This window comes from Mugil cephalus, chromosome 21 (assembly GCF_022458985.1).
Source record: "Mugil cephalus isolate CIBA_MC_2020 chromosome 21, CIBA_Mcephalus_1.1, whole genome shotgun sequence".
Taxonomy (NCBI): Eukaryota; Metazoa; Chordata; class Actinopteri; order Mugiliformes; family Mugilidae; genus Mugil; species Mugil cephalus.
The window spans coordinates 4,694,992-4,721,522 of NC_061790.1; the positions used below are offsets into that span (position 1 = coordinate 4,694,992).

Sequence of the window (26,531 nt, forward strand, 5' to 3'; positions counted from 1 at the left end):
TCAGGAAACAGCTTCAGACCGGTGGAAAACCAGAACCCAACCAGCGTACCGTATCCTTCTGGAAGAAGTTTAGACTAACAACATACAAGATTCTGTCATGATGGCCACTGGCAGTTTCTGTTGTTATACTGTGTGTATAACACGCACACACAGATCAGCTACAACTTTAAAACCACCAACTAGTGAAATGAATGATCCCATTTGGATGGAGTGTTCTTCTACTGCAAAATATCAATGGCAGTGGCAGTGTTCCTTGCATCTTCATGCCATTTGATACAGCTATATTTTTTATTTATTTTTTTTACATTTGCTGCCACCCAAAATGTACACACACAATGACAATACATAGCATAGAATAGAATAGAATAGAATAGAATAGAATAGAATAGAATAGAATAATACTTTATTCATCCGCAAATTCAATTGTCCAGTAGCTTGTACATGAACATATGCAAGATACCAACACGCCAACAAAATCAACAGTGCAAAATGAAAAGGAAGCCTGGTAATATGTATTAACATGTATCAACATGATTCTTGAGTCTTATATGGAACAAAATGTGAGGGTTTCACCAGTGGACGGGGGTCAGCACGGACGCCCTGACTAGTCTGTGGCTACGAGAAAACCAAACTGCGTTGCTCTTTATCAATGACCTTCTCGCCGCTAGGTCATGATGTTATGGCTGATCATCTTGCTGTTTAAAAACGGATTAAAGACTATTCTTGAATCCTCAGCTGTTTAATCTTATTTGAACAACACATACTCCAAACAACTAAAGCCAACGCACTGTTAAGACGAGCGTTGCTTCTGCAAAAATAGCAATACGCTCGGAGGCCCTCACATCATTAGCCAACTACAGCAGTCACGTAATTACTGTGAATTTTTGCTTTTATTGCAGATACAGTGAGTAAAAAAAAATTCTATTTATAAATGTAATATTGTTCTTATTAGAGAAAATAAATTAATTATATTATTAATTAGTGCACAAGATGGCTAGTGTATTTCCATTACTTTATTTATTTTAAATGGAGCAGCTCTGATGTAATGCAGATTTATATATCGCTTTTTTTGTCGTAAACGTATATAATGTTTTGCCTGAGTTTTTTGTGCCACTACATCCCTGAGTGTACTCACCGACAGAGTGGGCCATTATATCTGTTTACTCCTTCACCGCTGAGAGCACCGGCATATTATAATGTTACAGCTCAACAACCTGTCACTCAAACACCTGCACGCGCTCACTTATGCAGATGTGCTTTTGTGCGGCTGAGTATTTGAGGAGTTACTTGGCGGGGCCAACGGTTTTGCTTGTGTGAATTTTTTGGTGAGTTTGTGTTTGCGCGTCCGGCGGCAGCCAAGTTTCTACCAGACACCAAGACCCTCCAGAGACAGAGAGGCTGATTCCGTTGACGGCGAGGCTGAAGATGAGCTCTCTGCGCGGGGCTCGAGGCTCCGCTCAGCCCTGCGGCGCCGCCGCTGGGTCCGTGTGGGGCTGGGCCGTGTCTCGGCTACACCTGGACTGGACGACGAGGTGAGTCGCACCATGAGAAACGTTCAGTCTGAATTACAAGTCAAAGTTCTATATGAAAATCTGATCTCTCTAAGTTAAACACCGGGTTGTTGCAACAGTTTGCGAGAGCAGCTGCTGCAGTGGCTGAACACGCACAGAGATTAACTCAAACAGGTTGCACTTAATTATTCCTCTTCATTATCCCAATTTGGTATCAATATTGTTGCCATCATTGTTAGCAATGATTAAAAATCTGAAAAGCTTTATTTAACTGTTTGAATGCACAAAAAAATGCTGAGTTGAAGTTTTGTTTTTGTTCAACAGGTTTTTCCAAGAAGAGGAAGAAATGCTGATTCTGACCCACAGCGATGAGCTGAACCGAACCTACAGCGAGGACACCAGGCCAACTCCTGGGCCAATCACCAGAGAAGACGACGAGGCCAGGAGAAACAGGACATCATCTGGTCAAGATCATCCCACCACGAGGGAGAACAGAGGAAAGGGATTCACTAGCACCGTACGTCCGGCTTTTAAAGAAACCAGAGTAATCTCCTCCGGAGCCGAGAACGTCACCGTGACTTCGGCCGTCTCTCCTCCAGACTCCTCCTCGCTCAAAAACACGAGAAGATGTGACAAAGAAAGAAGATTTTCCCAGATGCTGACCGACCAGGTGGGAAGCAAGGGAGAGGACGCGGAGGAGAACAAGAGGTCTCGCGGAGTGTCCAGGTTTCTTTGTGCGGGTGGGCTCAAGTGGAGCTCTCCTGAGGATGGAGAGGAGAAAAAAGAGGGGGAAGAAACGGCGGAGGGGACTTCCCAGCTTTGTGACTGCCGTGAAAATGAGAAGGAAAGCATCGGTTTGGCTGCTCCAGTGCAGAGCCCGGACAGCGGCACCCCAGGTGTGAATCCCCCTCCAACCATCACGGCCTGGGAGGCAGGCTGGAACGTCACAAATGCTATACAGGTACAATACATGTACATGGTCAGAACTGTTTTCTTTGTATAAGAAAAGAAGAAAAGTAACTTCCATTAGAGTGGTTTTGCACAGTGTGGCTTATTTTAACTCTGATATCACTGCCAAACTATACTGTAGTTCTCCATGCTGAGGAATGCACGTTTTCAAAAATCATCCCAAAGTTCAAGTGTCAAAAAACTGCAGTTCCTCTCATGGCCACTTGAGGCTGTCTGCAAACGTGAGTCACCAGAGCTGTTTATTACAGAGAGTCTGGCCAACTAGGGAATGGACCATCTCAGCCATCCTGCTATGCTGATTGGTTCTGAGCTGGTCACGTGTTTCATGGGCGCCATGTTAGATACATCTAACCAATATTCATCCATAGAAAAGTGGCAATAATTGAGAATAAAAGTTAAAATATGTTTCAGTGATCAGCCTGCGGCTCCAGCGCCGGATCAGGAAAACACGAAGGATATCAATGTCTCTCTTTGTTTGTTTGTTAAGCTTCTATATGGGAAAAATAAAGTCACACCATCATTAATGTGAACCTTGATCTCAAAAATGCCCAACACCACTTAACAATTGAATTAAGTTTGAAGTTAACCAAGTCTTATGCTAGCCTTATGCTAGCTAGCCTCAGTTACGACTAAGTTATTATGGCTAGCATGCTAATGCTATAATGATAATACTTAGCAATAAGGCTAGTTTAATTATCACTATTTCTGAGTATTTATAATTTTTCTGAGTAATTTCAAAAGTTTATCGGCGATGGATGAACACAGAAGACTGAGGAGGAGGTAAACACAGCTCTGTGACTGATGAGGTGATTGAGCTACAAAGCATTTTACAGGCTCATTTACGGTATTTAAGGTAAGTAGACGCTGTGATATTTAAGTGAGGACCTTTTACATATTGTTGCCCGTTGAAGGTGAAAATAAGTGGTTTATTTCAACATAGCACATCCGCATCATAGGGTTACAGTGTAGCATCTTTCCTCTGATGTAGCAAACATGGCGCCCATGATTGGAGTTGGCCAGACTCTCTCTAATATACAGCTCTGGTGAGTCAACGTCCACAGACCTCTTTGCCAAAATGTCCAAAATTCTCATTGGCTGGTACACCAAAGGCAGGCTGGTTATTTCACGATTCACAAGAATTATACAGGCGCAATGTTTTTTAAACAGCGCTCATTTACTTTGCACCAGTGGTTAAAGTTATAAATAATTAAGGATGCGGCCACTTTGAGCGCCATTGCAAGTCAAAATCCATCTCTTTGCCCATCTTTGAATTAGCGGGAAGTCAATCTAACGAAGGCGTTGCCAAGATGGCGGCGGTTGGTGCCACGCAAACTGAGCTTCAGGAATCCCAGGACCACCTACAGTTTATCCATCCATGTGTGTATATATATATATATATATATATATATATATCCATATATATATATATATATATATATATATATATATATATATATATATATATATATATACACACACACACACACAGTTTGTGGTTTCTACAGTCATGTGAGGTCAAGAGGAGGATCCCTGTTTAATGAGCAACACACAGAAATGAGACACAAAGCATTTTAACCTTTAGCAAATCAATTTAACCGTTTAACCATGTACACGTTGTATCATCACAATAAGGTGTTTGAGAATTACACCGCAGATCCATTTGTGAAGTGCTGCTAATGAGCCACTTGTTTTTAATACTAGAAAAAAAAAATGTCCTTTTAAGAAAGCCTCCGCGTTTGTCTCCTCATGTTAATTGCAAATGTTGTTTTTTTTTTCCGGGTCAGTTTCAGCATCTCAATCCTCCTCTTTTCTCACTTGTCCAATTCTCTCTATTCTCCCTCTCGCAAAAGACAAATGCAAAATGTCAAGCCACCTGCTTGGGTGTTAAAAAAAACATTAAGCACAAGGTGGGCTATTTAATTTGCTCCATTTATTTATTTATTTTCATATTACCGAACAATGCTCTGCCAGTTTTGCTGTCAGTTTTTTATTTTATTTTATTTTATTTTATTTTTTTGGCAGCCTCTCTCCGGTGTTCATAATCAAATTAAGCGCGAATCAAATCATTTTCGAAGAACTGAAAAATGTCCCGGTCACAGCACGTCCTCGTGGCAGCAATGCTAATAGCTTATTACGCTGTAAACGCTGGGCGGTATTCAACCGCCGCACTCATGTAAATGTGTTCTTTCGCTGATCCATTGTTCCATTGTGGCGTAATTGAACAGTGTCACCGGGTCCATGGAGAATACATTATGACATTAGGGCATCAATGCGGCATCCATACACACATTTACATGCCAACAAAAGGGAGATGCGCGCAGACATGTTGCTGCCTCAGTTTCTTTCACATTAGATTGCCGCACACACAGAATATTAATCACAAAAGGTACACAAACTCCATATTTAGCATATAATCAAGCGTTTGCTTTATTGCTGCTATAGTCTGTTTGTCTGAGTGCCAGAGTGTTTCTCAGTTTTCCTCAGAGACCAAATTACTTTTCCAGGCAAAGTACAGAAACTTTGTCTCTAATGAAAACGGAGAGTGTGATATATTCAAATTGCCTGTTTAAATCTATGGCTTTTTACTTCCCTAACAGCTTCCAGCTATATAATTTGGTCCCAAAACCACCACAGTCACTTGCATGCTTGTGTTTTTTTTGTTATTTTTTTTTTCCTGTACCAGCTGCTTTCCCGGGCCCGGTTAGTGATTTATAGGTCGCTCGTTACCTGCACTTTATTGTAATCAGTGACCTTAACCGGAGGAGCCGCCTTTTGTTTTGTTAGGGTACAGGTTTTTTTTTTAAGCAGGTGACGCAAAAATCTGAGGCGGATAGTAAAAGAAGAGAGACTGAATCTGACGTGCAATGATCACATCCTGGCTGATAAAAAAAAAAAAAAAAAGAACAGCAGTTTCATCTCCCATCAAGGCTAAAAAGAAAATATGTATTTTCCTGTGGTGGCCTGTTGATGCCAATATAAATGACTTGTCTGCCAGCTTGATGAAGTTTTTATTAGAGAGTCAATTTGCTGCCAAAAATGCAAAAAATAAATAAATAAAAAATCCTCCCCAGCTCTGAAGGCTCTCGGCGTGGGAATATTATGAAACTCACGGTTTGATTTCCAGCCTGATTGTTAATGAGGCAGCTTGGGTTTGTGTGTCTTCATCGCAGATTGCAGTCGTGGACCGTCTGCTTTTGATGCCGAGATAGATGATTATGATTTAGGATTTTAAGGACTTGCTTTTTAGTTTAAAACTACATCAAAAGTAGATTTTAATTTGCACACCAAAAGGCAACTTCAGGGTAATTAGGAATGTCCCCATTTTTATTCTTATTATTTAAACTCTGCCCCTTGTGAATACATCAAATTCTCATTTACTTGACTGTGACTCTTTGGTATATTTGCCTTAAAGCGAACTGAAACAACAAGTCACGTATTTCTGTTGATCTTCTCACCAATAGACGAATCATTTATTGTCTAACATAGTTTTTACCATAAAATTGGTTTTATTTTGTCATGTCACTGTCAAACTTTCACTGTACCAGATGTTTTTTTTTGTTTGTTTGTTTGTGTTTTTCCAACTGTCAGCAGCTAATTCTGGATGTTAAATGCTAGTTTGGAAAGTGTGCGGCGTAAAGATTAAAATCACTCACAAGACGGATGAGAAGACACAGGTGAACCTCATGAGGGCAATCAAACCAGGAGAAACCTTTTAGCAGCCAACACACACGAGGAACACAGACAGGAAATCCAGAACTTAACAAAATAAAACAGGAAACACAACACATGACCTGGACACAGACGTGACAAAAACACAAGGAAGCAGGACAGACAGGAAAGTACGAAACTTGACAAAATAAAACAGGAAACACGAAACATGATCACAAAATAAAAGAGACATAGAACCTTGATGTATTTAGTATCAGTATCGGATCAGTATTGCTGATACCAGCCTGAATTTTACTCGGTATCAGATCAGAAAGGAAATCGGTAGTATCGAGCATCACTACTTGATGTTGATGTTACTTGACATGTAGCACCCATCTAGACCAGACCACACCCCCTCCCACCTCATCTTTTCTCATTAAATCAGAATGTACTTTATTTACATACAAACATGCAAAAATTACACTTACCTTGCACATTTATATTGAATTTAGATAAATAAAACAACTTGGGACATGATTTAATCTTTTTTTTTTTTGGTCATGGTGTAATAAAACAGCACTTCTGTTATTTAAATGTCAGACCCGTCTGTTCCTGCTCGTGTGAGCTCCACCTAATCCTCTCAAGGTGCGGAGAGACATTTCATTTTTTTTTTTTCCTTTTGTGAACAAGGCATGCGCCTGCATAAAACATCGGACACGACCCGAAGGGCAGCGGCGGTTCAAATCTTGGATTGTGGAGAGTGTGGAGAGCGTGCATTGGTCTTTATTTCGTGTCCGTCAAAGATGGCCGTGCTGCTTTGGTGGCCAGTGTTGACTGTGAGATATGAACTTGGTCGACGCGCCTTAAATAAGGAGATATCGCAGGTGTCTTGGGTGTGTGAGATTGTGGCAGGATCTCCATCCTCTTTGCAGCCACTCAGGGATTTCTCCTTCCCTTGCTGTGGCCCTTTGTGATTGGGAGCCGCCGCGGGTTGTGCCCAGAGTAACCAATGAGGAGTTAACTGGCAGAACCACAGAGAGAAAGAGAAGTGCAGCGAGACAGACATACAGACAGAAATACAGACAGACAGACAGACAGAGAGAGAAGGGGGAGATGAAATCAGATACTTGAGCGTCAGATTTTTCTCAAACCGCTTTCATCCCCAGCAGCTCCATTTGAACATCAAAGCTCCATCAGCGCGAGCCTAACAGACACCAGTTACCAAATAGCGACTTGAAAGAGGGAGAACGTGCGCTCGTGGGTTTATGCATCGGCGGCGTGCGCCCGTGAGTGATGTGCTTCCACGACTCTCTCAGCGAGTCTGCGTATATCTCCGTGTTCCAACATTCGGAAACACAGCAGCCCCATCAAAGCACCTCGTAGCCTCCTCTGATCTCCCATCATCCGAAAACCTCGTGCTCTCCAGCGCAGACTCCGCACCTTTCCCTCAACCTCCTCCCCTCTTTGCGTCCTCCTCCTCTTCCCTTCGCTCCATTTTTTTTTGTTTTCTCTCACTTTCTCCTCATTCTACTCTCCATCTCCCTGGCAGTCACTTCCATTTTTTATTTTTTTTTTCCCTTGGTGTCGGGCCAAAGCTCGGCTCTCCTCCTCCTTCTGCTCCTGCTGGTCTCCTGCATCCTTCAGACTCTCCAGGCGTCTCGCCAGAACTCTCCTCTCGCTGCCGCCTCCTCCTCCTCATCATCATCATCATCACCATCACCATCATCATCATCACGCCACGGGCACTTCTTTCATCCCTTTCCTCCACAGACCTCCTCATTCTTCAGTGCTTTTGAGTTTTTACATCTTAATCATTTCCGCTGATTATTTTTTAAACAAGATATGTGGAAGAGACGTGGCGGCGCCGAGTTCCCAAAAGAAGTTTCACTCTCCCCTATATATTTACGCAATTCTGAGATATTCTTTTTTTATGCCTTACAACGGCATTTCTCTCATTTTTCCCCGATTTTCATCTTATAATTTTATCAAATTCTCGTGCTGATTTTAAAACTTGCACATTAGCGCTGTTTTGCTGCACACGTTGAAACGGGGGAGGGAAAAAAAAGTGTGAAGAAAATGCAGATAGGATCAAAAGTGGGATAAAAGTTTGTCAGGAGACAGGGAGCAAACTGAGAAACAGAATGAAATGACACGCAAAATCAAAAAGTACTATCTGTGCTTTCAGCTAGCAGGATGCCACATGAGGGGGCGTTTGACTTTCTTCTTCCTTTTCTCGCTATCTTCACACACCTTCTCCCGCTCTTCTCCTCTCTCATCCCCCCCTCCCTCCCTCCCTAAGGGTATCTTCGTGCTGGGACTGCCCTTCGCTCTGGTCCGCTCGGGCTACGCGGGTCTCGTACTGCTGGTTCTCTCGGCCTGGGTGTGCAACCACACGGGGAGGACCCTGGTGGATTGTTTGTACGAGGAGGACCAAAGGTAAGGTTTCTCTTATCTTCAGTTTATCATTCACATGACTTTTATCACATAAAACATAAAGCTGCCGTAACACTTTGCATCATAGTTTGAAGTTTTATTTAATTATTCATTTATTTATTTTTTTTTATACTTATTTCAGTGAAGGCTCTGGCTCGGTGTCAGGTCCGAGGACAAAGGTCAGAGTTCGACACAGCTACCAGGACATCATCGAGGCCTGCTGCAAAGGGCTGTGGCCCAACTGGTCGGGGGTTGGAGGATGGATGGTTAATGTAGCTCAGGTAATACGCCCGATAAGTTTTAACCACATAAATATGGACAACGTATCCCTGCTTACTTGTTTTGGCCAAACTGATGCTATTTTCCCGGGCAGGCAGCGCAAGTTTGGAGACAGAGTCTGTGCAGTACGGTCTGAGAGTGAGAGTTTATTTTTTTTACAACTCTAATATTGCCATGGAACAACCATCACCGTTATATTAAATACCTAAGATGACAGAAGGCATCCTTGAAAAAGATGAAATTTGAGTCTATTTTAGTGTTTTAGTTGGGCCTCCACTGACATGTGGGGATGGAGCTTATGACCTATACTGCAGCCAGTCACCAGGGGGAGCTCTACTTGCTTTGGCTTCACTTCTGAGCAGAAGGAGTTCTGCCATCTATCTTTACACGGCCTATTGTTCAAACCAATGCATTTTATTTTAATAAAAAATCTATAAAACGAATCTTAAAACAGATGGAACAAACTTTTAGAGGTTTCCTTTCAGATTGTTCGCGTACTGTCGCTCTGGAGCATGTTTTGAGTTAGAACAAACATTAAATGCATTGGAAAAACAGTGAAATTCCAATACAATTTAGTTTGAATTAACGTTAACTGTGGTAAAGAAAAAAAAAAGGAACGTGTGCATTGACAGTGCAGATAAACTGATAAAAAGAAATGTCTTACTGTACATGTATGAAGTAAAACCTCACCGTTGTGCTATGTTTCAGGTGATTGAGCTGCTGATGACCTGCACGCTGTACCTGCTCGTCTCCACCAGCCTGCTGTCTGACAGTCTGTCGGCCGTGGCCGTTCCCAGGTCGGCGTGTTCGCTGGTGTCCCTGGTTTTCCTCCTGCCCTGCCTCCTGCTGACTGATCTCAGACCAGTCTCCACTCTCAGCCTGCTCTGCTCTCTGGCTCACATACTGATCAGGTGACAGAGCAGTAATTATAACATTAATAAAATTAAAAAAAACACCAGGTTAAGGTTTCCGCTTTCACCTGCCGCCCGTTACTGGTCATTTGATCAAAGGCAGGTGTCTTCCACGGTATAAGAAACTCAGGGTTTGACTTCTTACAGCTGTCTGATCTCTTTTTGGACTATTAAATCCCGTGTAGATACACGTTACCTCCTGGTTCAGCCTCTGGTAATTCAAGACCCTCACCGAGAGAAAATGGTTTGGGTCTTTCCTGCACTTTTGCCTGCGCTGTTGGATTAATGCACTCTTAGAGGCAGAGGTTAAAACACCTCATAAAAGCATGTAACCATGTGTTGCATTCACTAAATTTTTTTTTTTTTCCCCTTTTGTGCCAGAGACGCACCAAAAAATAACAGCATGTTGGACCATTTATTGCTACGGTCGGCCATCGCAGCTGCTTTTTTATGTCTCGGGTTATATTTAATTGAGTTTATTTTCCATTTGTGCCAATATTGTTAGTATGATTGAGTAGATTCAATTATTCTAATACTATGATTCTATTACTTAGAAAAACGTAACATCACTGCCCTCCAAAAAAATTATGCAGCTGCAAAACATCAACCTTGCATCAGTGAAGAAAGCCTTGATTTTTAGCTTTGAGGGATAACTGTTTATGTTCAACAAAAAATATTAAAAAATACTAAAAAAGAATAATACATATATAAAAAAATAAGAATAATTAAGCCATTTTTTCTAAATCAATCCAGAAACATCCAGCAGTGGTTTTCTTTGGGCGCATTTTATGAATTAAATTTAATTCTGATGTGTAACCCAGCTTATTATCATCTACATTTGATTGTTTTCTTCTGCCCTTAGGTGTTTTTTTTCCCCATTTCCCTGTTTCTGTTTGTTATATGCATGAAAATCAAATGTCTTCTGTCCCTAAACACATTAAAAACTTATTTCTAATGCTTTACTTCCCGCCGTCAGCCTATTGGTGATGGTTTACTGTTTGAGTCGTGCCACCAGTTGGTCTTGGTCCTCCCTGTCTCCGTCCTTGGACCCAGAGGACTTCCTCGTCTCAGTGGGCGTCATCATCTTCTCCTACACCTCGCAGATCTTCCTGCCTCCTCTTGAGGGCAGTATGGAGGACAGGGGGCAGTTTAATGCCATGCTGGGCTGGACTCACGGAGCTGCCTGCATCATGAAAACCATGTTTTCCTTACTGGTTAGTGACAACTAGTAGAAAATAAAGACTGAGGCATAATTCAATACACAATTTCCAACTAGAAGTACTTCACAAATGCACAGATATTTGTGATATATTATCAATAAATGTTCATTTTTACTGTGTCACAGTTTAATAGTTAAAAATGTTGCAACGTTTTAAAACAGAAACACAAATTAAGAGTCTATATTTGGCATCTGTCTGACAATAGTAAGCTTCAATCAAAGTGATGGAAAAGACTGATTGACTCGTGGGATCGATTGTTTCCTTCCTCCATTAGGCGGTGTTGACCTGGGGGACAGAGACCAGAGAGGTCATCACTGACAACCTTCCCTCTGACCTTCGACCTCTGGTCAACCTGTGTCTGCTGGCCAAAGCCCTGCTCTCCTACCCTCTGCCATTCTACTCTGCTGCTGAAATATTACAAACCTGCGTGCTCAGAGGTGAAACCGATTGAAGACGTGATTATACATCCAAACCACTGAGTTACTGTCACTAGCATGTAGATCACACACACTTTATTTTAGACTTTTATTTCTACTGCAGCAAAGCTCGTATTGAAGGTTTCAAACCTTCCGGATCCCTCAAAGTCACGTTTACATGCATTTAAGTTGTCCAGCTATAGTCGGATTAAGGCAATAATTAGTTTTTTTTCACATCCATGCAAACGTACTGAGTAACGTCACAAGTTTGCCTACAGTCCCTCACTCTTCTCTTTAGTGTCATCACTCTGCAACAAGGAAAAAGCCACAGTATTGTTAATTTGTGTTTGTCCTCACCTTCAAAACCTTCATTTTTAGCATTTAATCCCTGTTCTGGGGCACTGAATACTTTTTTCTAACGTTTCTTCTCTAACACCAGAAATACTGACTTCATAGAACCAAAGTTACATTTGTAACCACTCATTTCTCTAACATACTCCATTGCTTCACCCCTGGAAAACCATCCCTACTTGTTGGAAAACATATCAACTTCGGTGTTAGAAATCCAGCTTTCTGAGAAATGTCAAGGACTTATATGTAATTTATCAATTTACATTTTATGCGCCACAGATGAGTTGGATTATTGCATCGAAGCAGAACTTTTTTTCGCTGGAACAAAAACACATATACAGTGCTGGGACATCTCAAGGTTCTGGCAAACAATGAAGACACAATCATTTAAACCACGATTTCAAGGTCAAGAACTTCTTGAATTGCATCTTACTCCTAGCAACAAGGTTTCAATTTTCCCTCCACATACGGTCTATACTGAATATTATAAGAAAAATATAATGTAGCATGTAGATCACTCACTTTATTTTAGACTTTTATTCCTACTGAGAAGCAGCAAACTTCATATTGGAGGTTTCAAACCCTCCGGATGCTGGTCCATAAAAATGACTGGAAGAAAGTGAAGCAATTACACTTTTACTTCCTCATGATGTCGAGTTACCCTTGAGCAAAAAACTCGATTGGATCAGAGGTCACAGGCAGTAAAGCCGTCTGTTATAGACAGTGTCCAGGTGGGAAAGTTTGCGGTCTGAAAGAAGGCCTTTATGGAACAGGGGATGAGCACCAGCTTGGCTTTCCATCAAAAGTTTTAGCCCAGTAATCACAGCTGTGTTGTTAGCTGGTGTCTCACTTTGAGGTCCTGGAACAACTGAAAGCACAGTTCCCAGAAAGAAAGTGACTAAAGGCCTAACATTATAACCACCTTCCTGATATTGTGTCGGTTTCCCCGGGCCTCTAAAACAGTTCTGACCCATTACAATATTATTAATGGGAGGCTTTAAGTACTATGGGTTAATGGGAGGGGCTTCGATGGATCAGGCTTGTTCCAATGCATCACAAAGATACTGAATCAGTTTGGGATCTAGCGAATTTTGCTGCCATTGAAGAGTGTGATTGCTATGGGGTGGGGGGGCCTGGTCTGGTCTGATCTAGGTGAGTGGTACATGTCTTAATAACACTCACATGAACACCAGGTCCAAAAGTTTCCCAGCAGAATACTGAATTGACCCAAAATGGTCAATGTTTTTTTACTCCTAGCGTCAGTGGTCATAATGTTGTGGACGCTAGTAGAGATCCGTAACTATCTAAATCTATTGTAATAAAACATTTGCAGAGATATGAAAACAAAGCTTTGAAATTAGGTCAAAAATGACCCGTATTTTGACCATGCACACATCGGTCACCATTGTTGAACTTTTCCTTAGTTGACTGTCAACAAATATGAAGTCACCTGGTTAGGAAAGTGATGTAATGTCTTTGGACAAAAAGCTGACTCATCCTTTAAAGTTGTCTTGATCTACAGTTTCTTTGGCAATGATTTTTTTTTTTGCTTGTATCACCTCATGATATAAACACGATCCCAACCTGGAAGCTGATGAAACCCTGCGACTGGTGGAAAACGATGAGTCAGAAGTGGTCGAGCCATAAACAAACACCGCTCGCGTGTTCAACACAAACTGCCAACGCGACGAGCACTGTTTAGCTTTTCAACCTCCCTTCTCCGACCTCTCTCCAGATGCCGCCGTCTCATCTCGCGCCAAACGCGGAGGCCGAGGCGTGTCTCGTCCGGCCCTGGTGGTCCGCGGCGCCCTGTTGGTGACGTCCTTCCTGCTGGCCCTGCTGGTGCCCAGGTTCTCCCTGTTGATGGGCCTGACGGGCAGCGTGACCGGGGCGGCGGTGTCCCTCATACTGCCGTGTCTGTTTCACCTCAGACTGCGGTGGGGGCGTCTCGCTGTGAAGGAGCGGCTGATAGACGTGGGTATACTGATTCTGGGGCTCATCTGTAGTGTGTCTGGGGTGATTTGTTCTGTGAAAAGACTGGTGGAGGGGCTGTAGGATGGATGGAAAAAGGTCAACCTCTTCACTTACCCGCAAGCCAATGTTAGTGTACTTCATAGTTAACATGCTAAAATTGACAAACATCGTTTGTTGTATATAATACTGAGAAACAGAATAGCTATGTTGTAGAACTATTATTTCTCACTTCTTGCAGTTAGAGTCAGTGCGTTTACATGCACAGCTTAATAGAGCTATGCTCCAAGTTCGACTTTCTGAATGTGGTTCTTGTCCCAGTTTACATGCAACGGAGTTAATCGAATAACTGATGGGAACATGTCCTCCTCCTCCACACTAGATGGCGAATGTGTCTTTTCAGCAGGTAAATACGGCCCCATTTCCGTTTGACCTGTTACATCATACAATAAACTACAGTTGTTCATGAGGCAGACCTGCATTTCAAACAATAACAAGATGGATAATAGTGCTGTTTATATAATCTTGTACGTAATGTTGCACTAGTTATGGTGCAGATAAGATGCACGCCATCCCTCAGGTGGTTCATCTAGCGGCTCCGTTGTTCTTCTTCTGCGACCGGCTTTCTCGGATTTTGCTCCGGGGTCATGTGTCGGCGCAGTGGTTGTGGAGCATGCGCACGTGCGTTGTCCAGTTAAAGTCCAATTGAGGTGTATACATGACGGTGAAAACCGATTTCCAAACACATTATCTGGGTGTCTCAATTGGAAAACGCAAACTCTGATTTTAGTCAGAGTAACGTGTTTACATGCACTTACAAGTTGTCCAGTTAAAGCCGGATTAAGGCAATAATTAGTTTTTTTTCACGTGCATGTAAACGTACTGAGTAATGTCACAATCACTGTTGACATGTTTTCGTATAAAGTATGCCTAGATTCCCCTCACTCTTCTCTTTTGTTGCATCACTCTTCGACAAGGAATTATCAACAACACCATTGTTCATTTGTATTTGTGCTCACCTTCGAATACCTCCTTTTTAGGCTTTAATCCTTCTTCTGGAGCACTGAATACTTTTTCTAATGTTACTTCTCTAATATAATCCATTGCTTCACAGATGGAAAACTAACCCTACTTGATGCAAAACACATCAACACAGATGTCAGAAAGCTGGCATTCTGATACATGACAAGGACTTATATGCAATTTATTCTAATTTACATTTTAGTTGGATTATTGCATTGAACATTTCTCACTGGGACAAAAACACATATACACTGCTCATCTCAAGGTTCTGGCAACCGATGAAGACACAACCATTTAAACTACGATTTAAAGGTCAAGAACTTCTTTGCATTTTAAAGACTATCTTATTGTTAACAACAAGGTTTTCAATTTGCACATATGGTCTATACTGAATATTGTAAGAAAAATATAATATTGTGTCGTGAGTGTTGAAATCTCATCAAAATGAAAGTCAATATGACATGTCTGTAAAATTTTTTTTTTCTTCAAATGCCGTCAGTATTGGAGGTGTTTGTGGCATCCCTTTTAAACAAACCATCAAAACTTTACGATCTATTTGCCCACGCTGCCTTTGTTTGTGTCTCAGAGGTAAAAGGAAAAATTTACCGTTGACCTCAGCTACAAAGAAAGGAGTTATTTCCTTTCAATAAGAAATTGGTACAAAAATTGGTAATACAACATGAAGAATGCCCAAGGTTTTTGTTCGGGATGGCACGAACGCTTTTTGTTCCATATGCTGTAATTCAAAACTGGTCCTTGAAAAGTGGAACCTTTTAGTCTTTCTGTGTTTCTGTAGGGAGACAAGATAATAGAGGCTGTTAAGGGGACAAGCTGAAATACATTAGTGTTCATTTTGTTTCTGAATACTTAATATTTAGGTAATCATTTTTGCTGCACAGTGATAAAATATTACAAAAAAATGATATAAATGTATGAAACTACAGCTTATTTTCTTCTCTTTTACGCTGAGGTAGACTGACTGGTGTTTTGTCCTGAATTGATAATGTTCAAATATATGGAGGGTATCTCTATCTGTGTGTGTGTTTGGGTCTTTGCAGGTGGGAGTAATTTTGGCTTTGGTTTGCCATTTGTTTATGCGTTTTTGTTCCAACACACTGTGGAAGTGGGCTGCACTAAACCGAGGTAAAAAAAAAAAAAACTACAAAGGAAACTGAGATGGTTTCATTTTTCACACAGTTAAAGACGTGCACTGAATGGAAATGTGAACAAGGGAACGGAACAAAAGAAACAGGAGGAGAGAGATAAGACTGAAAAAAGGGCAAAAAACAAAAGAAGTGAATCACAAACACATTAAAGAAGGTCAAGAGAAAGTTTTCAGTTTTTGCCCTGTTAGGTAACCCTGGATGGTTCAGACATGGGTGGGAACTCTGAATTCTTAGTCAGTGGTGAGAAGCAGACACACAGCGGTGTGAACAGCGCTGCACGACAGCATCCAAGAGAAACAGGCGAACAAAACATCTGATTTAAAATAAAGATTTGCATAGTTATTGTACAGAGTATCATTACACTTATTAAATAGGAGAATGACAGGACAAAGAGATAATGAAACGTCAAAGAGAATATCAAAGGATACTTTCCACTTAATGTCTTCACTGAAAACACTATTGTATAAATGTATTTTTAGTTTTAGTGTTATTTGTAAAATTTTAGTATTAACATACCTAAACCTAGGGTTGGGGGTTGGGATTGGGAGAAGGGATAGGGTTAGGAGTAAAGGTGGTTTTATAGTACCGTGGACCTAGACGCCTTATCTTACGCACATAGCCAACGCCGGTGTGAGTCTTTTATACTTACGCATTCGTCAATCTGGCTCATTCGTTGCTTCCTTTCAACAACGGGGAGTGAAACTTTTGGCGGACTTTCGTCCAATTTTCGGCGAAATTTCACACAAGTCAAACAAATTTCTGTATCTCGAAACCTCCTCTGTTAACCTTACGGTTTCTTTGTTGCCGAGATGGAGAAGCAGCCAGAAATACTAAAGTGCAAACATGCTACTACCAAGCGGACCAATCACAGCTCTTGTGCTGCACATCACCGTGGGCATGCAGTTACAATTCTGGGGAGGTGCATGTTAGTTACACCACTAGTGTCTGTGTAGGTGTCTGCATTGTTGCTGTAGCCTCTATATCAACTTCATGTAGAAGTATAAACCACCTATTAGGGTTAGAGTTATAGGGCCTAAGGCCTAAGGTTGTCGTAGCTTGTTCTTGGCGCATCAACTGGGTTGGACTTTGACAGCAACTTAACAACAAGAACTTTTGCAATAACAAGAAAAGTGCATCTCATCGTTTATTTCCCGCATTTAGCGCATGTGTCCTATGCAGTGGAAGGGCCCTCTGAGGCCTTCCCTGGATTTCAGCACTTGAGCCGACTTTGTTCTTGTTCTTGCTCACCCTGAGAACAAGAACAAATCTCTCGCTTCTCGTGGAGTAGCTTTATGACTATGGGGCTTTGGGTTTTAGGGTTAAGGTCTGGGTCCGAACAGCACCTCAGAAAACTTGTCAAACATATAATTTGTGGGTGATGTTAACAATGGGTGGTGATAAAAAAAAAAAAAAGTCCCTCTGCATGTTTCTTCCTCTACCTTTTATCCTTTCCGTCCTCCTTCCAGTTTTTCCACTTTTTTTTCTTTCTTTTTTTGTTGTCAGGTTTAGGGTTACAAACTGTCTGACTTCTCGTCTTACAGCCCCACTCCACTTTAAGACACACACACACAGCTGACAGGGTGACAAAATCCTTAAGCCAACACACCTGTCACGTCCGTGCAGAGATCATTACTGTATGAGACGTGTGTGTGTGTGTGTTTGTGTCTAGACGGCACCATTGAGGTCAGTTTCATATGGTGATGTGGCATGTACACAGCATGTCAGTCTGTCGGCCATCCGGCCCCAACCACACTTGAAAGGAAATAACAGATTCAAACACTGGATGCCTGCAAAGATGCCATTTATACCTGAAAAAATGTGTGTTTTCTTGTAAATAACAAGATTGCAATGTGTAATAGGTCACGCTGAGCCGTAAGAAAGGTGATCAACACTGTTTAATCGATGGTTACTTGAGTTTTTGAGCAGTAAATAGACGTTATACTGTGCAAGATCAAGGCCGGTCCAACTAGACTACGAGAAAACTGAGCAGCTTAAATCATAACATTTGTGTGACTCTCTTCAGTGTGATTCATTGAAACTACAAGCAACGCTGACAGTTGTGACCCGGTGGTCAAAACTCACTCAAATCTAATTCTAACAGTTTTTCTCTTCCATGGTCACTCTGACCTCCAGTAGTACCAAGACTAAATTCCTCAAGTCAGACGTTATATCACTATTCCCGCTAAATTCTGCACCCATGGACGATATTCACAGCAAATACGTTTCCCGTGGCAGAGCTAACAAAGCAGTGCCTGATCCAACTTAAATGCAGAACAGCAAATTAAGTTTATTTCTAGAGCAGGTTTAAACACTGCTCGAGCAGAGTTAAGCGCTGTGAAATAAGAAAAAAGTAAAAGCGCAAGGTCAAACATGCAATAAAACGACGAGGCACACATAATGAATTATAGATAAGAGAAGAGAAGCAGAGGGTAAAACTTACACTGCCGCCTCATCTCGCAGCATTAGACACCGTCTACCGTGTGCTTTCAGACACACGATAGGCGGATAAAAAATTGATACACTGATAAATGCATGAGATAAGACGTGAATAAGTTCTCACACTGACTGAAGTTTACCCCGCTTACCATCAATGAGCAAATGAGCTAATTAGCACTAAACACAAAATACATGTGAGACTGATGATCATGTAATACATTTTTCAGGGACTCGGTCTGAGTCAGAAACGTTGATTTTGAGACGATGATGGGAAGTTAACTAAAATGAATACATTACCATTGTATGTACCAAATCTGATGACAGTCCTTCCAATGGTTTTTGAGACGTTTGACTTAAAACCACGCTGACATCACGGAGGCCAGATTTTCAAGTCATAAGAACTCATTAAATAGGGACGAGGGTATAAGGGTTAACAATAAACGTCATGTCAATCCATCCATGTATGTCAAACACTGTCATTCACAAAGGGTACAAAAAGCGACAACCAGCACTGTTAATGAAATTCAATGAGATGTACTGAAGGCGAGCATGAAAGCCTTTGGCAAAGGGTGCGGGTATCAAGTAGATTCATTCACTCATCAACGATCTGCAACCGCTTATCCTGTAGAGCTGGGGGTGGGGGCTGTAGCCTGTCCCAGCTGTCACTGGCGAGAAGCAGGGTACACCCCGGACAGGTCTATCACAGCCAATCTGAAATGACCAATTAACCAACCAAGCATGTCCTTGGACTTTGGGAGGAAGCCGGAAAAATCACTGAGCGCACAACCTAGAAAATTTCTTCTTGTGAGGCATCCGTGTTAACCAGTACCAAGTCAGTGCAAAAAAAGTTGATTGGCTTAAATTGGAAATACAAGAAAGCTGATGTCAGGTTGGATTATCAAGTCACGAACAGACAGCCAAATGTGACATGTGAGGAACCAACACTCCACCAAATAAACATTTTAGACATTGACAATAGCCAAACTATTTACTGATCTATGTAGCTGATCATTACACTGACCAATTAAACAAAGTCTTGTGAATTTCCTTGGAATGAAACACCACCTATGAAAGAAGGTGAGTAATTTCACTTTGCAATGACTCCAAAACTTTGATATCCTCAGGACTGATTTATCTTCCCGTCATCTTTTAATTATTGCTGTGCATTAAACTACAAACAGAAACCACCAACAATTTTCCCGGAAACCAAATAAAATGAACCAAGGTTCCCTCTGCGCAAATAGCTTGGTGACCTCTGGATCTATTGATTTATTATGAAGGAGACCTAATATCTTGTTATCAGACATTGCTGCAGTCGTAACCAAAATTTTATTCACTATACCTGGACATGTGCTTCCCAGCGTACGTCCCGGTGATAAATGATGCTATTCATACACTTGGCTTTTCCCTTATCTTTAGTTTTGTTTTGTTTTTCCAATTATAGTAATAGAAGGTATACCAGAATTTTAAAAGAGTGTGCATTTGCCCTCATCTTTTGCCACCTTGAGCAGGTATAGTGTAGACTCCTAGCCGAGCCTGGTTTAGCCTAATTTAGTGCGTGGGATGGGGTTATGCCGTGTCGTCTGGGGTCAGGCTGGAAGGTTGTTTCAGTCAATCCCTCCGGAGCTAATTATGCACAAGAAGTATGCACTCATCAAACTGAGAGCTGCTCTGTATAGAAGAGTCCACTGTGTGACATTTGGCAATCAAGCTGACTGTCCTTCAGCCTGATGACCAAAGTATAAAACGCCCGCAAAGGCAATCATCTCACCTGTCTGCTTTAAGACCCAATGACAAAAACACTTAAAAGATACTTTGACATTTTGGGGGAAATGATTGAAGATTGATGGTAAATACCCACGATTGTCATTTCTTGTTTACAACCATTAATTTCCTGGATTTCTTCCTGGTTGATTGCGTTGAACGCTTTTGGATGTGTGACATCTTGGCAGATATTTAACAACCCGCGAGGATCCCCCACCAGTAACTCGAAGCCACACACCTTAATTATACACTGAGCTTTGTGAAATCCAAATAGAGTCCAGAACCATGTTAAGCACCAGTCTGTGAGCATGTTTATTTCTGCTGGAATGATGGAAATTTGCGAAAGGCGGCCAGGTGATGCATCGGCAAACAGCTAGCTAGTCACTCACAGCAGCCTTGGTACAGTTATATACAAATAAAGTACCTCAACACAGTTGTGATGAATGTGGAAGTCAGTTACGGAGACCAAAACATGTTTATCTCTATGATAAAGTGTGGAATTTTAACATGGAGGTGCTAATGGTCTCCTTTTTGGGGGCCAGGAATGATTTTTCATTTCACCCAACTTCTAAAACCCAATATTTCAAAAATAAATAAATAAATAATCTGTGCCACATTTTTATGTTGCATTTGATGTACCTCATTAAATTACAATTCATAATTTTCTACTTTTACCAAATTTCTGGTGCAGTTTTCTCTGATATTTTCGATGAAAGTCTCAAATTGTGTCAAAGCAGCTCAATTTAGCTTTGCCAGGAAAACCCTAAACATCTGACTTTCCTACACAAGTCAAACCCAGGTCAAATCAAACTCGAAACGACTCCAAGTGTTTGAGAAACGCTGTCGTGCCTTTTATCAATTTTCACAGATACTGAAACAGCCCCATGAGAAAAAAACGTCACCTATCTACCGCTGCACCTTTATCAGCATTGGGCTTTTACCGGCCCGGAGCGCGGAGAGCTTTCCAAGACGTCTTCGCCCGCCTGACAAAACAAAGTCGAGCACTCCAACTGAAGCTGAAGGCAACACTGGAGAGGAGGTTAGCAAACGGGGTGAGAAAGACGGGAGCCAGAGGTGGAGACAGACGTGAGAGAAAGAGCGAACGGAGACGGACGGAGAGATCAAAAGGTGAAGATGGAGACAGAGATTGTCGGCGAGAAACAGAGGGAGGTAGTGCAGTAAAGTGAATTAGCTCCAGTGGATAAGGAGCTCTGTGCTGGCTGCCAATTTTGCTAATCCCTCTCACATCTGGCTGGCAGAGACGCTGTGAGTTTACGTATGTGGGAGTCCCATTGTAGGTCAGCAAACACACACGTGTGGACCTTTTAGTGCGGTCCGTGAGTTTTCATATCAGCTCTGCTCATGTATTAGTGCAAGTATCCATACATTGAGTGTGGGTGCACGTATGTGGATGTATGCACGGCTGCATTCATATGTAGTCGTCTGTGTGTTGCCTCCAGCACAGAGCTGCTTTCAGAGTGATAAAACTGTCACGCTGGAATCCAACCAACCCGCTGATACTCTGAAGCTTTGTTGACTTAGTTTGGTGAATTGTTTTTTCATGGGATGATGTCCTCCCGTCTCCTTTAGACCTTCCTTTTTATCACGGTCGTGTGAAAATGTTTGTATTTTCAAAGTAAAGTTTTTTTTTTGTTTTTTTTCCCCAGCTTTAGGAATGGCTTTCTGAGTAAATCGGGCGGATTTTGGCATAAATCAGTGTATATCTCTGGAGTTCAAGGACGTTCGAGGAGTAAAAGTGAATGAAGTACAGTTTAAAATTACAGTTTAAAATGCTTTAATGCTGTAACTACAAAATAAAGAGCAATATGTAGCGCCCTCTAGACGTCTGGTTTATTTTACTGAGGTGCGCTCCCCAACTTCAATTAGTGCAAGAAATAGCTTTCTTTATGGGTAACTAATGCCAGTAGGTAAGTATGCTGTAATACACTGTTAATGAACTGTTGTGTATGAACTCTATTATTAAAGCTACTTTTTTACTTTTTACAGTTTTTTAAGGTTTTTCAAACACTACTATACATAAAAGAAATACTAATGAAATTACGTCTTCCTTGTCTAGGTACCCTTCAAGTTTTCAAGCCTCCCTGTAAATCACTCTCACCTCAAAGATAAGTACTAGCTAGAATGTCTACATACACATAAACAATACTATTTATACTCTAAGAACTATAACTACTACTATAATACTATAAGATACCATGAGAAAAATGGATAGGTACAGGTAAGTTTTAACGATTTACTTTTGTAACTATTTAAACACACAAATATTTCAATAATGGAAAATAAAAAAAATAAAAATATTCAAATGTAAATCTTAAGACTTATTTCCCCCTTTAAATCACTAGACAAATCAATAAACTTAAAGAACCCGTCTCTGTCAGTTCAATGTATTTTTTCAATATGCACCCAAATTTCAAAAGCACAACAAACAAACTATTTCAACTATAGCCGGCACTTTCATCACTGAATGAAAATAAAATAAAATAAAATAAAATAAGATAAAATGGATTTGAATGGGTACCCAATGTGTCAGTGGGGTGATGCAGGCCTGGGTCGATGCTTGCGTTCGCGGGAGCCAGAAGACAACAATGGCTGCTTCGCGCCAAAGCGCAAAACAAACAATGGCAAACTCACGGCAGTAATGGCGTCCTCGTCCTTTACCTCTCCGCGGGTCAGCGGGTTGCTAAAGCCTGGGCCTTAGACGATTCCTCCCGTCCGTTCTCCCGATAGCGTCCGTGATAGACACTCACCGCACATCCTCTCATGCTGGTCGGTTACAGGCCGTAACGATCGTGAAGACCGTCAGGTGCTAGCTATACTAGTTTTTAGCCGCGCTTCTCTCGAACACTCTTTTCCACTTCCGGTTCCGGCGGGCCATTTAAAAATTACTTTTACGCAAAATATGTATTTATTAAAGGAAATAAGAAAATACAACGGATATATAAAAAACAATAAAGGAGTGCTTTTCTTTACCCATTATTTATTTCTTTATCTTTTTTTTTTTTTTTTTACAAATTGTTTGAGAAACTTTAGATTCATCACGTCAATCATAAGATACCATCATGGTGCAATTGTTACCATGACAATGACCAATTCAGTTAAATATTCTGCGAGGAAACTTTTGGACCTGGCATTCATTCATGTGGATGTTACCTACACTTGTACCACCCACCTAGACCAGACAAGACACCCCCACCCCAAAGCAAAAAATCTGTCCTTTTTCTGTGAATGAAAAGACAATGACAAGATACTTGGAACAATCTCCATGCCCTCCAGTGCATCAAGGATGTTTGGTTCTGCAATTGGATAACGAATAAAACCAATTAATGCCATTATTTTTTGTAAGTTGTGTCAGTAATGGTTTCTCTAAAGTCAATATAAAGTAAAAGCATCCATTAATGTTGAAACACAATAATATACATAAGCAGAAATCAAATACCAGAGCGTGGCTGTTCATTCGTTAATGACATATATTTGTAGTGCTATCATACAATTAAGAAACAAAGAAAATATGTCTGCATAAGATTTGAAAAAAATAAATAAATAAATAATAATCAAAAAAGCCTGTTCTGCATTGCATGAGGATTTCTGGTGTTAATTCTCTGAATAGGCTGCAGCTCTGCATTGTGGGCTCAGACAGGCTTCAGATGGTGCAATTTTGTGCAATATGTCAGCTGGAGTACCTTGAAATTGGAGCAAATGCAAGCAGGTCAGGACGGGGCTAATGTGGTCATCTTTTTCAGTCCTGGCTCACATTCTCAGAACTGTGTTTTAGTGCAAACTGGACTTGACCGCAGATGTACTCCGGCAATCAGGTACATCAAGTCTGATCGTGATCGGTGTGTCTGGATCAGCAGTGGGTAATGTCAAGTTTCAGAAAAGTAAAGTGTGGCGCAGTGCTGGAACACTGGAATAATTTCCTCATCTAAAATGATTATGAGTCGTTGGCTTGACCTAATTTCAACGTGCATATGTTTTTTTTTCTTTAGCGTTTACACTGTACTTTCAATTTGCTCCAAGTTAGTGATTAGCCTCTATTTTTAGCTATTTTACAAAGCTGCTTGTGTTTTAATTCCTTATGTTATAACATCGATGCCAAGATTTCCAGGAGCTTAACAGAGAGCGAGAGAAATAAAGTTGCCAGCTCTAAGTGTATACACTATATATCATTCGCTATATTGCACCTTTGGAGTATATATGTCTGTATTTCACATGATTCCGGAGAAACCTGCTGCTTTTGGAGGGAAGTGGAGCATGCTAGGTGGGCCTCTGAGCACTCAACCTGGCCTGCACATTATAATAAAACCACTTTGGTCAGCTGGCACGCTGTCATAAATATTAACGAGTTATGGGCAGACCTACAAGTCTATCAGTGCTGTACTCGCTCATTCATCACACCAACTCATCTGCAAATCCATCCTTGGCAAGACTCCGCTTTATCTGAGCTCACCAGTCCACACATCTCCACCAGCTCCAGCGATATCCTCCCCCCACCACCTCCTCCTCCTCCTCCTCTGCCTCCTCCCTGAAGCTCACACCTTCTTTGGCTGTAACCCACTCCGCTGTGCGGCTGCCAGCGACTGCAATGAGTTCCAAAATCCCCCAAAATTGATCTTTTCATCCCAGGCATATCCTTTAAAAAACACGTTAGTCAAAACACTTTCTGGTTCCTGCACCTGCCGCCTTCCTTACACGTCCAAAGCGGGGCAGGACTTTTCTTTGCCCGCACCCCGAGCTTTGATAGCTGACCGCTTTCGTTACTGTCGTTACTGTAAAAACATGCTCCGAAGAGAGAGTGTTGTTTCCTCTTTGGGCCTCGACCCAAGCTCTGCCTCTGGCTCAGCTGTCACAGCAAATAAGGATTCATGCCCCGCTAACATAGAAGGTTAAACAAACATAAATAATGAAATAATAATAGTATTGCGTCAATGGCATTAGCAACATAATGAGAGCATTATGATAATTAAACATCCTAATAAGCATGGGTCGTATTTAATCTCTTTGAGCTCAGGGTCAGCAGATGTGGAGGAAGCCTCATCATAGAAATGCTGCTAATAGAATAGACACAAGGGTTTTGGGTTAGTGATAACACATCTAGTCTGGTTTCTCCCATTTAAATTTGCCCGTTAAGTCTAATTTTGTCTGAAAATGTTGATTGTTTTTAGCTTTTCTGAAACATAATGGGAAACGTGAGGTCACAAAACAGTTCCCAGGCATCTGTGCTGCTAGTTTTAATCAAGAACTGGTTATTTATGAAAGGAAAATTAAAGAAAATGTCAAGTACATGAGTCACTATTCACGTAATACCATCTGCCCTGTTCAAAATTTGTGTGTCGTGTACTAAAATCCTAGCTACGGTGTTGGCAAGCAAACACGTCGGGTGTTTCAAGACAATACCTTCAACTAAAGCTGCTAAGTAAGTAAGTGTATTTGGGCCATTTGTGACACAATCCTCCTGTAAACATTGTCTCCCAACATCAGCTCCATTCGCACATCTCAAATTACCAGTGTGGGCCCTGGATCTCTGTTATCTGTTCTCAGGATATCCGCTGGCTACAGTGGAAGCCCTGATACATTGGAAATTTGATCAATCATCTCTACTATAGACTAGTATATACCACACTGCAGTAAAGAAACTGCACAGCAAGCTTGGGAAAAAGTTTTATTTATTGTCCGCCAAGCAAATAAAACATGAGCAGACTGAGAGTTGATACCACGTACACAAAACTAAAAAAATCAGTTAGCAGAAGTAGTTCGCGGTGCAGGGCTATAAACGGATAAACACACAAAGACACTTTGTTGTCCTCTAATTTACGGCGCTGGAAAGAGTGAACATTGTTATTTTTAATCTCAGCTCTTCGATCGCACTGTTCCAATAAGAACTTCAGTTGTTTCTGCAGCAATTTAGGTTGTTCTGAAACTTTTATCCAAAGAAGACCTTAATAATCACTACCTGAGTAAAGGAAGGGGGGATTTAGGCGACACTCATATGGAGCGAGAAATATCGCACAGGGAGGAGGTCGGGGTGAATAGATGGGTCAGCGAAACCTGCTGAAAAAAAGTGTTATCATATTTCACTTAAAGGAATTGGTGACTTAATTGCTTGTCTGTTTCTTCAAGTGTGATTCCTCACTGAAACACTTCTATTCTTGTGCACAACTTCATCTCTTAACTTTTCTGTGTGTAATCCAGGCACTGCCAATTACTGAATATGCTATGCTATCTTGATATTTTGTGATTTCCTAGCCACCCTAGGACTAGTATGTACTTTGAGTGCGTCGTTTCCTTCAAATAAACACTAAAAGTGGAGTTCAGCGTGAACATAGTCATACATTTGGCAGTTATATAGTCAGATCAAAATAGAGACAATTATGAAGTAACAGTCTTACTAATGGATTAACTACCAAAATTGGGA

General features: G+C 41.3%; 1 protein-coding gene across 1 annotated transcript; it reads left to right on the plus strand.

The window, feature by feature from the left end:
• Positions 1-882: 882 nt before the first annotated feature.
• Positions 883-13,946, plus strand: LOC124999453 (vesicular inhibitory amino acid transporter-like). The gene is made up of 8 exons (XM_047574370.1): positions 883-1,532; positions 1,836-2,472; positions 8,428-8,564; positions 8,704-8,842; positions 9,549-9,751; positions 10,728-10,965; positions 11,246-11,408; positions 13,474-13,946. Exons 1-8 carry the CDS (start codon positions 1,426-1,428, stop codon positions 13,791-13,793), a joined length of 1,944 nt encoding a protein of 647 aa, XP_047430326.1. The 5' UTR covers positions 883-1,425; the 3' UTR covers positions 13,794-13,946.
• The last annotated feature ends 12,585 nt before the right edge of the window (positions 13,947-26,531 follow it).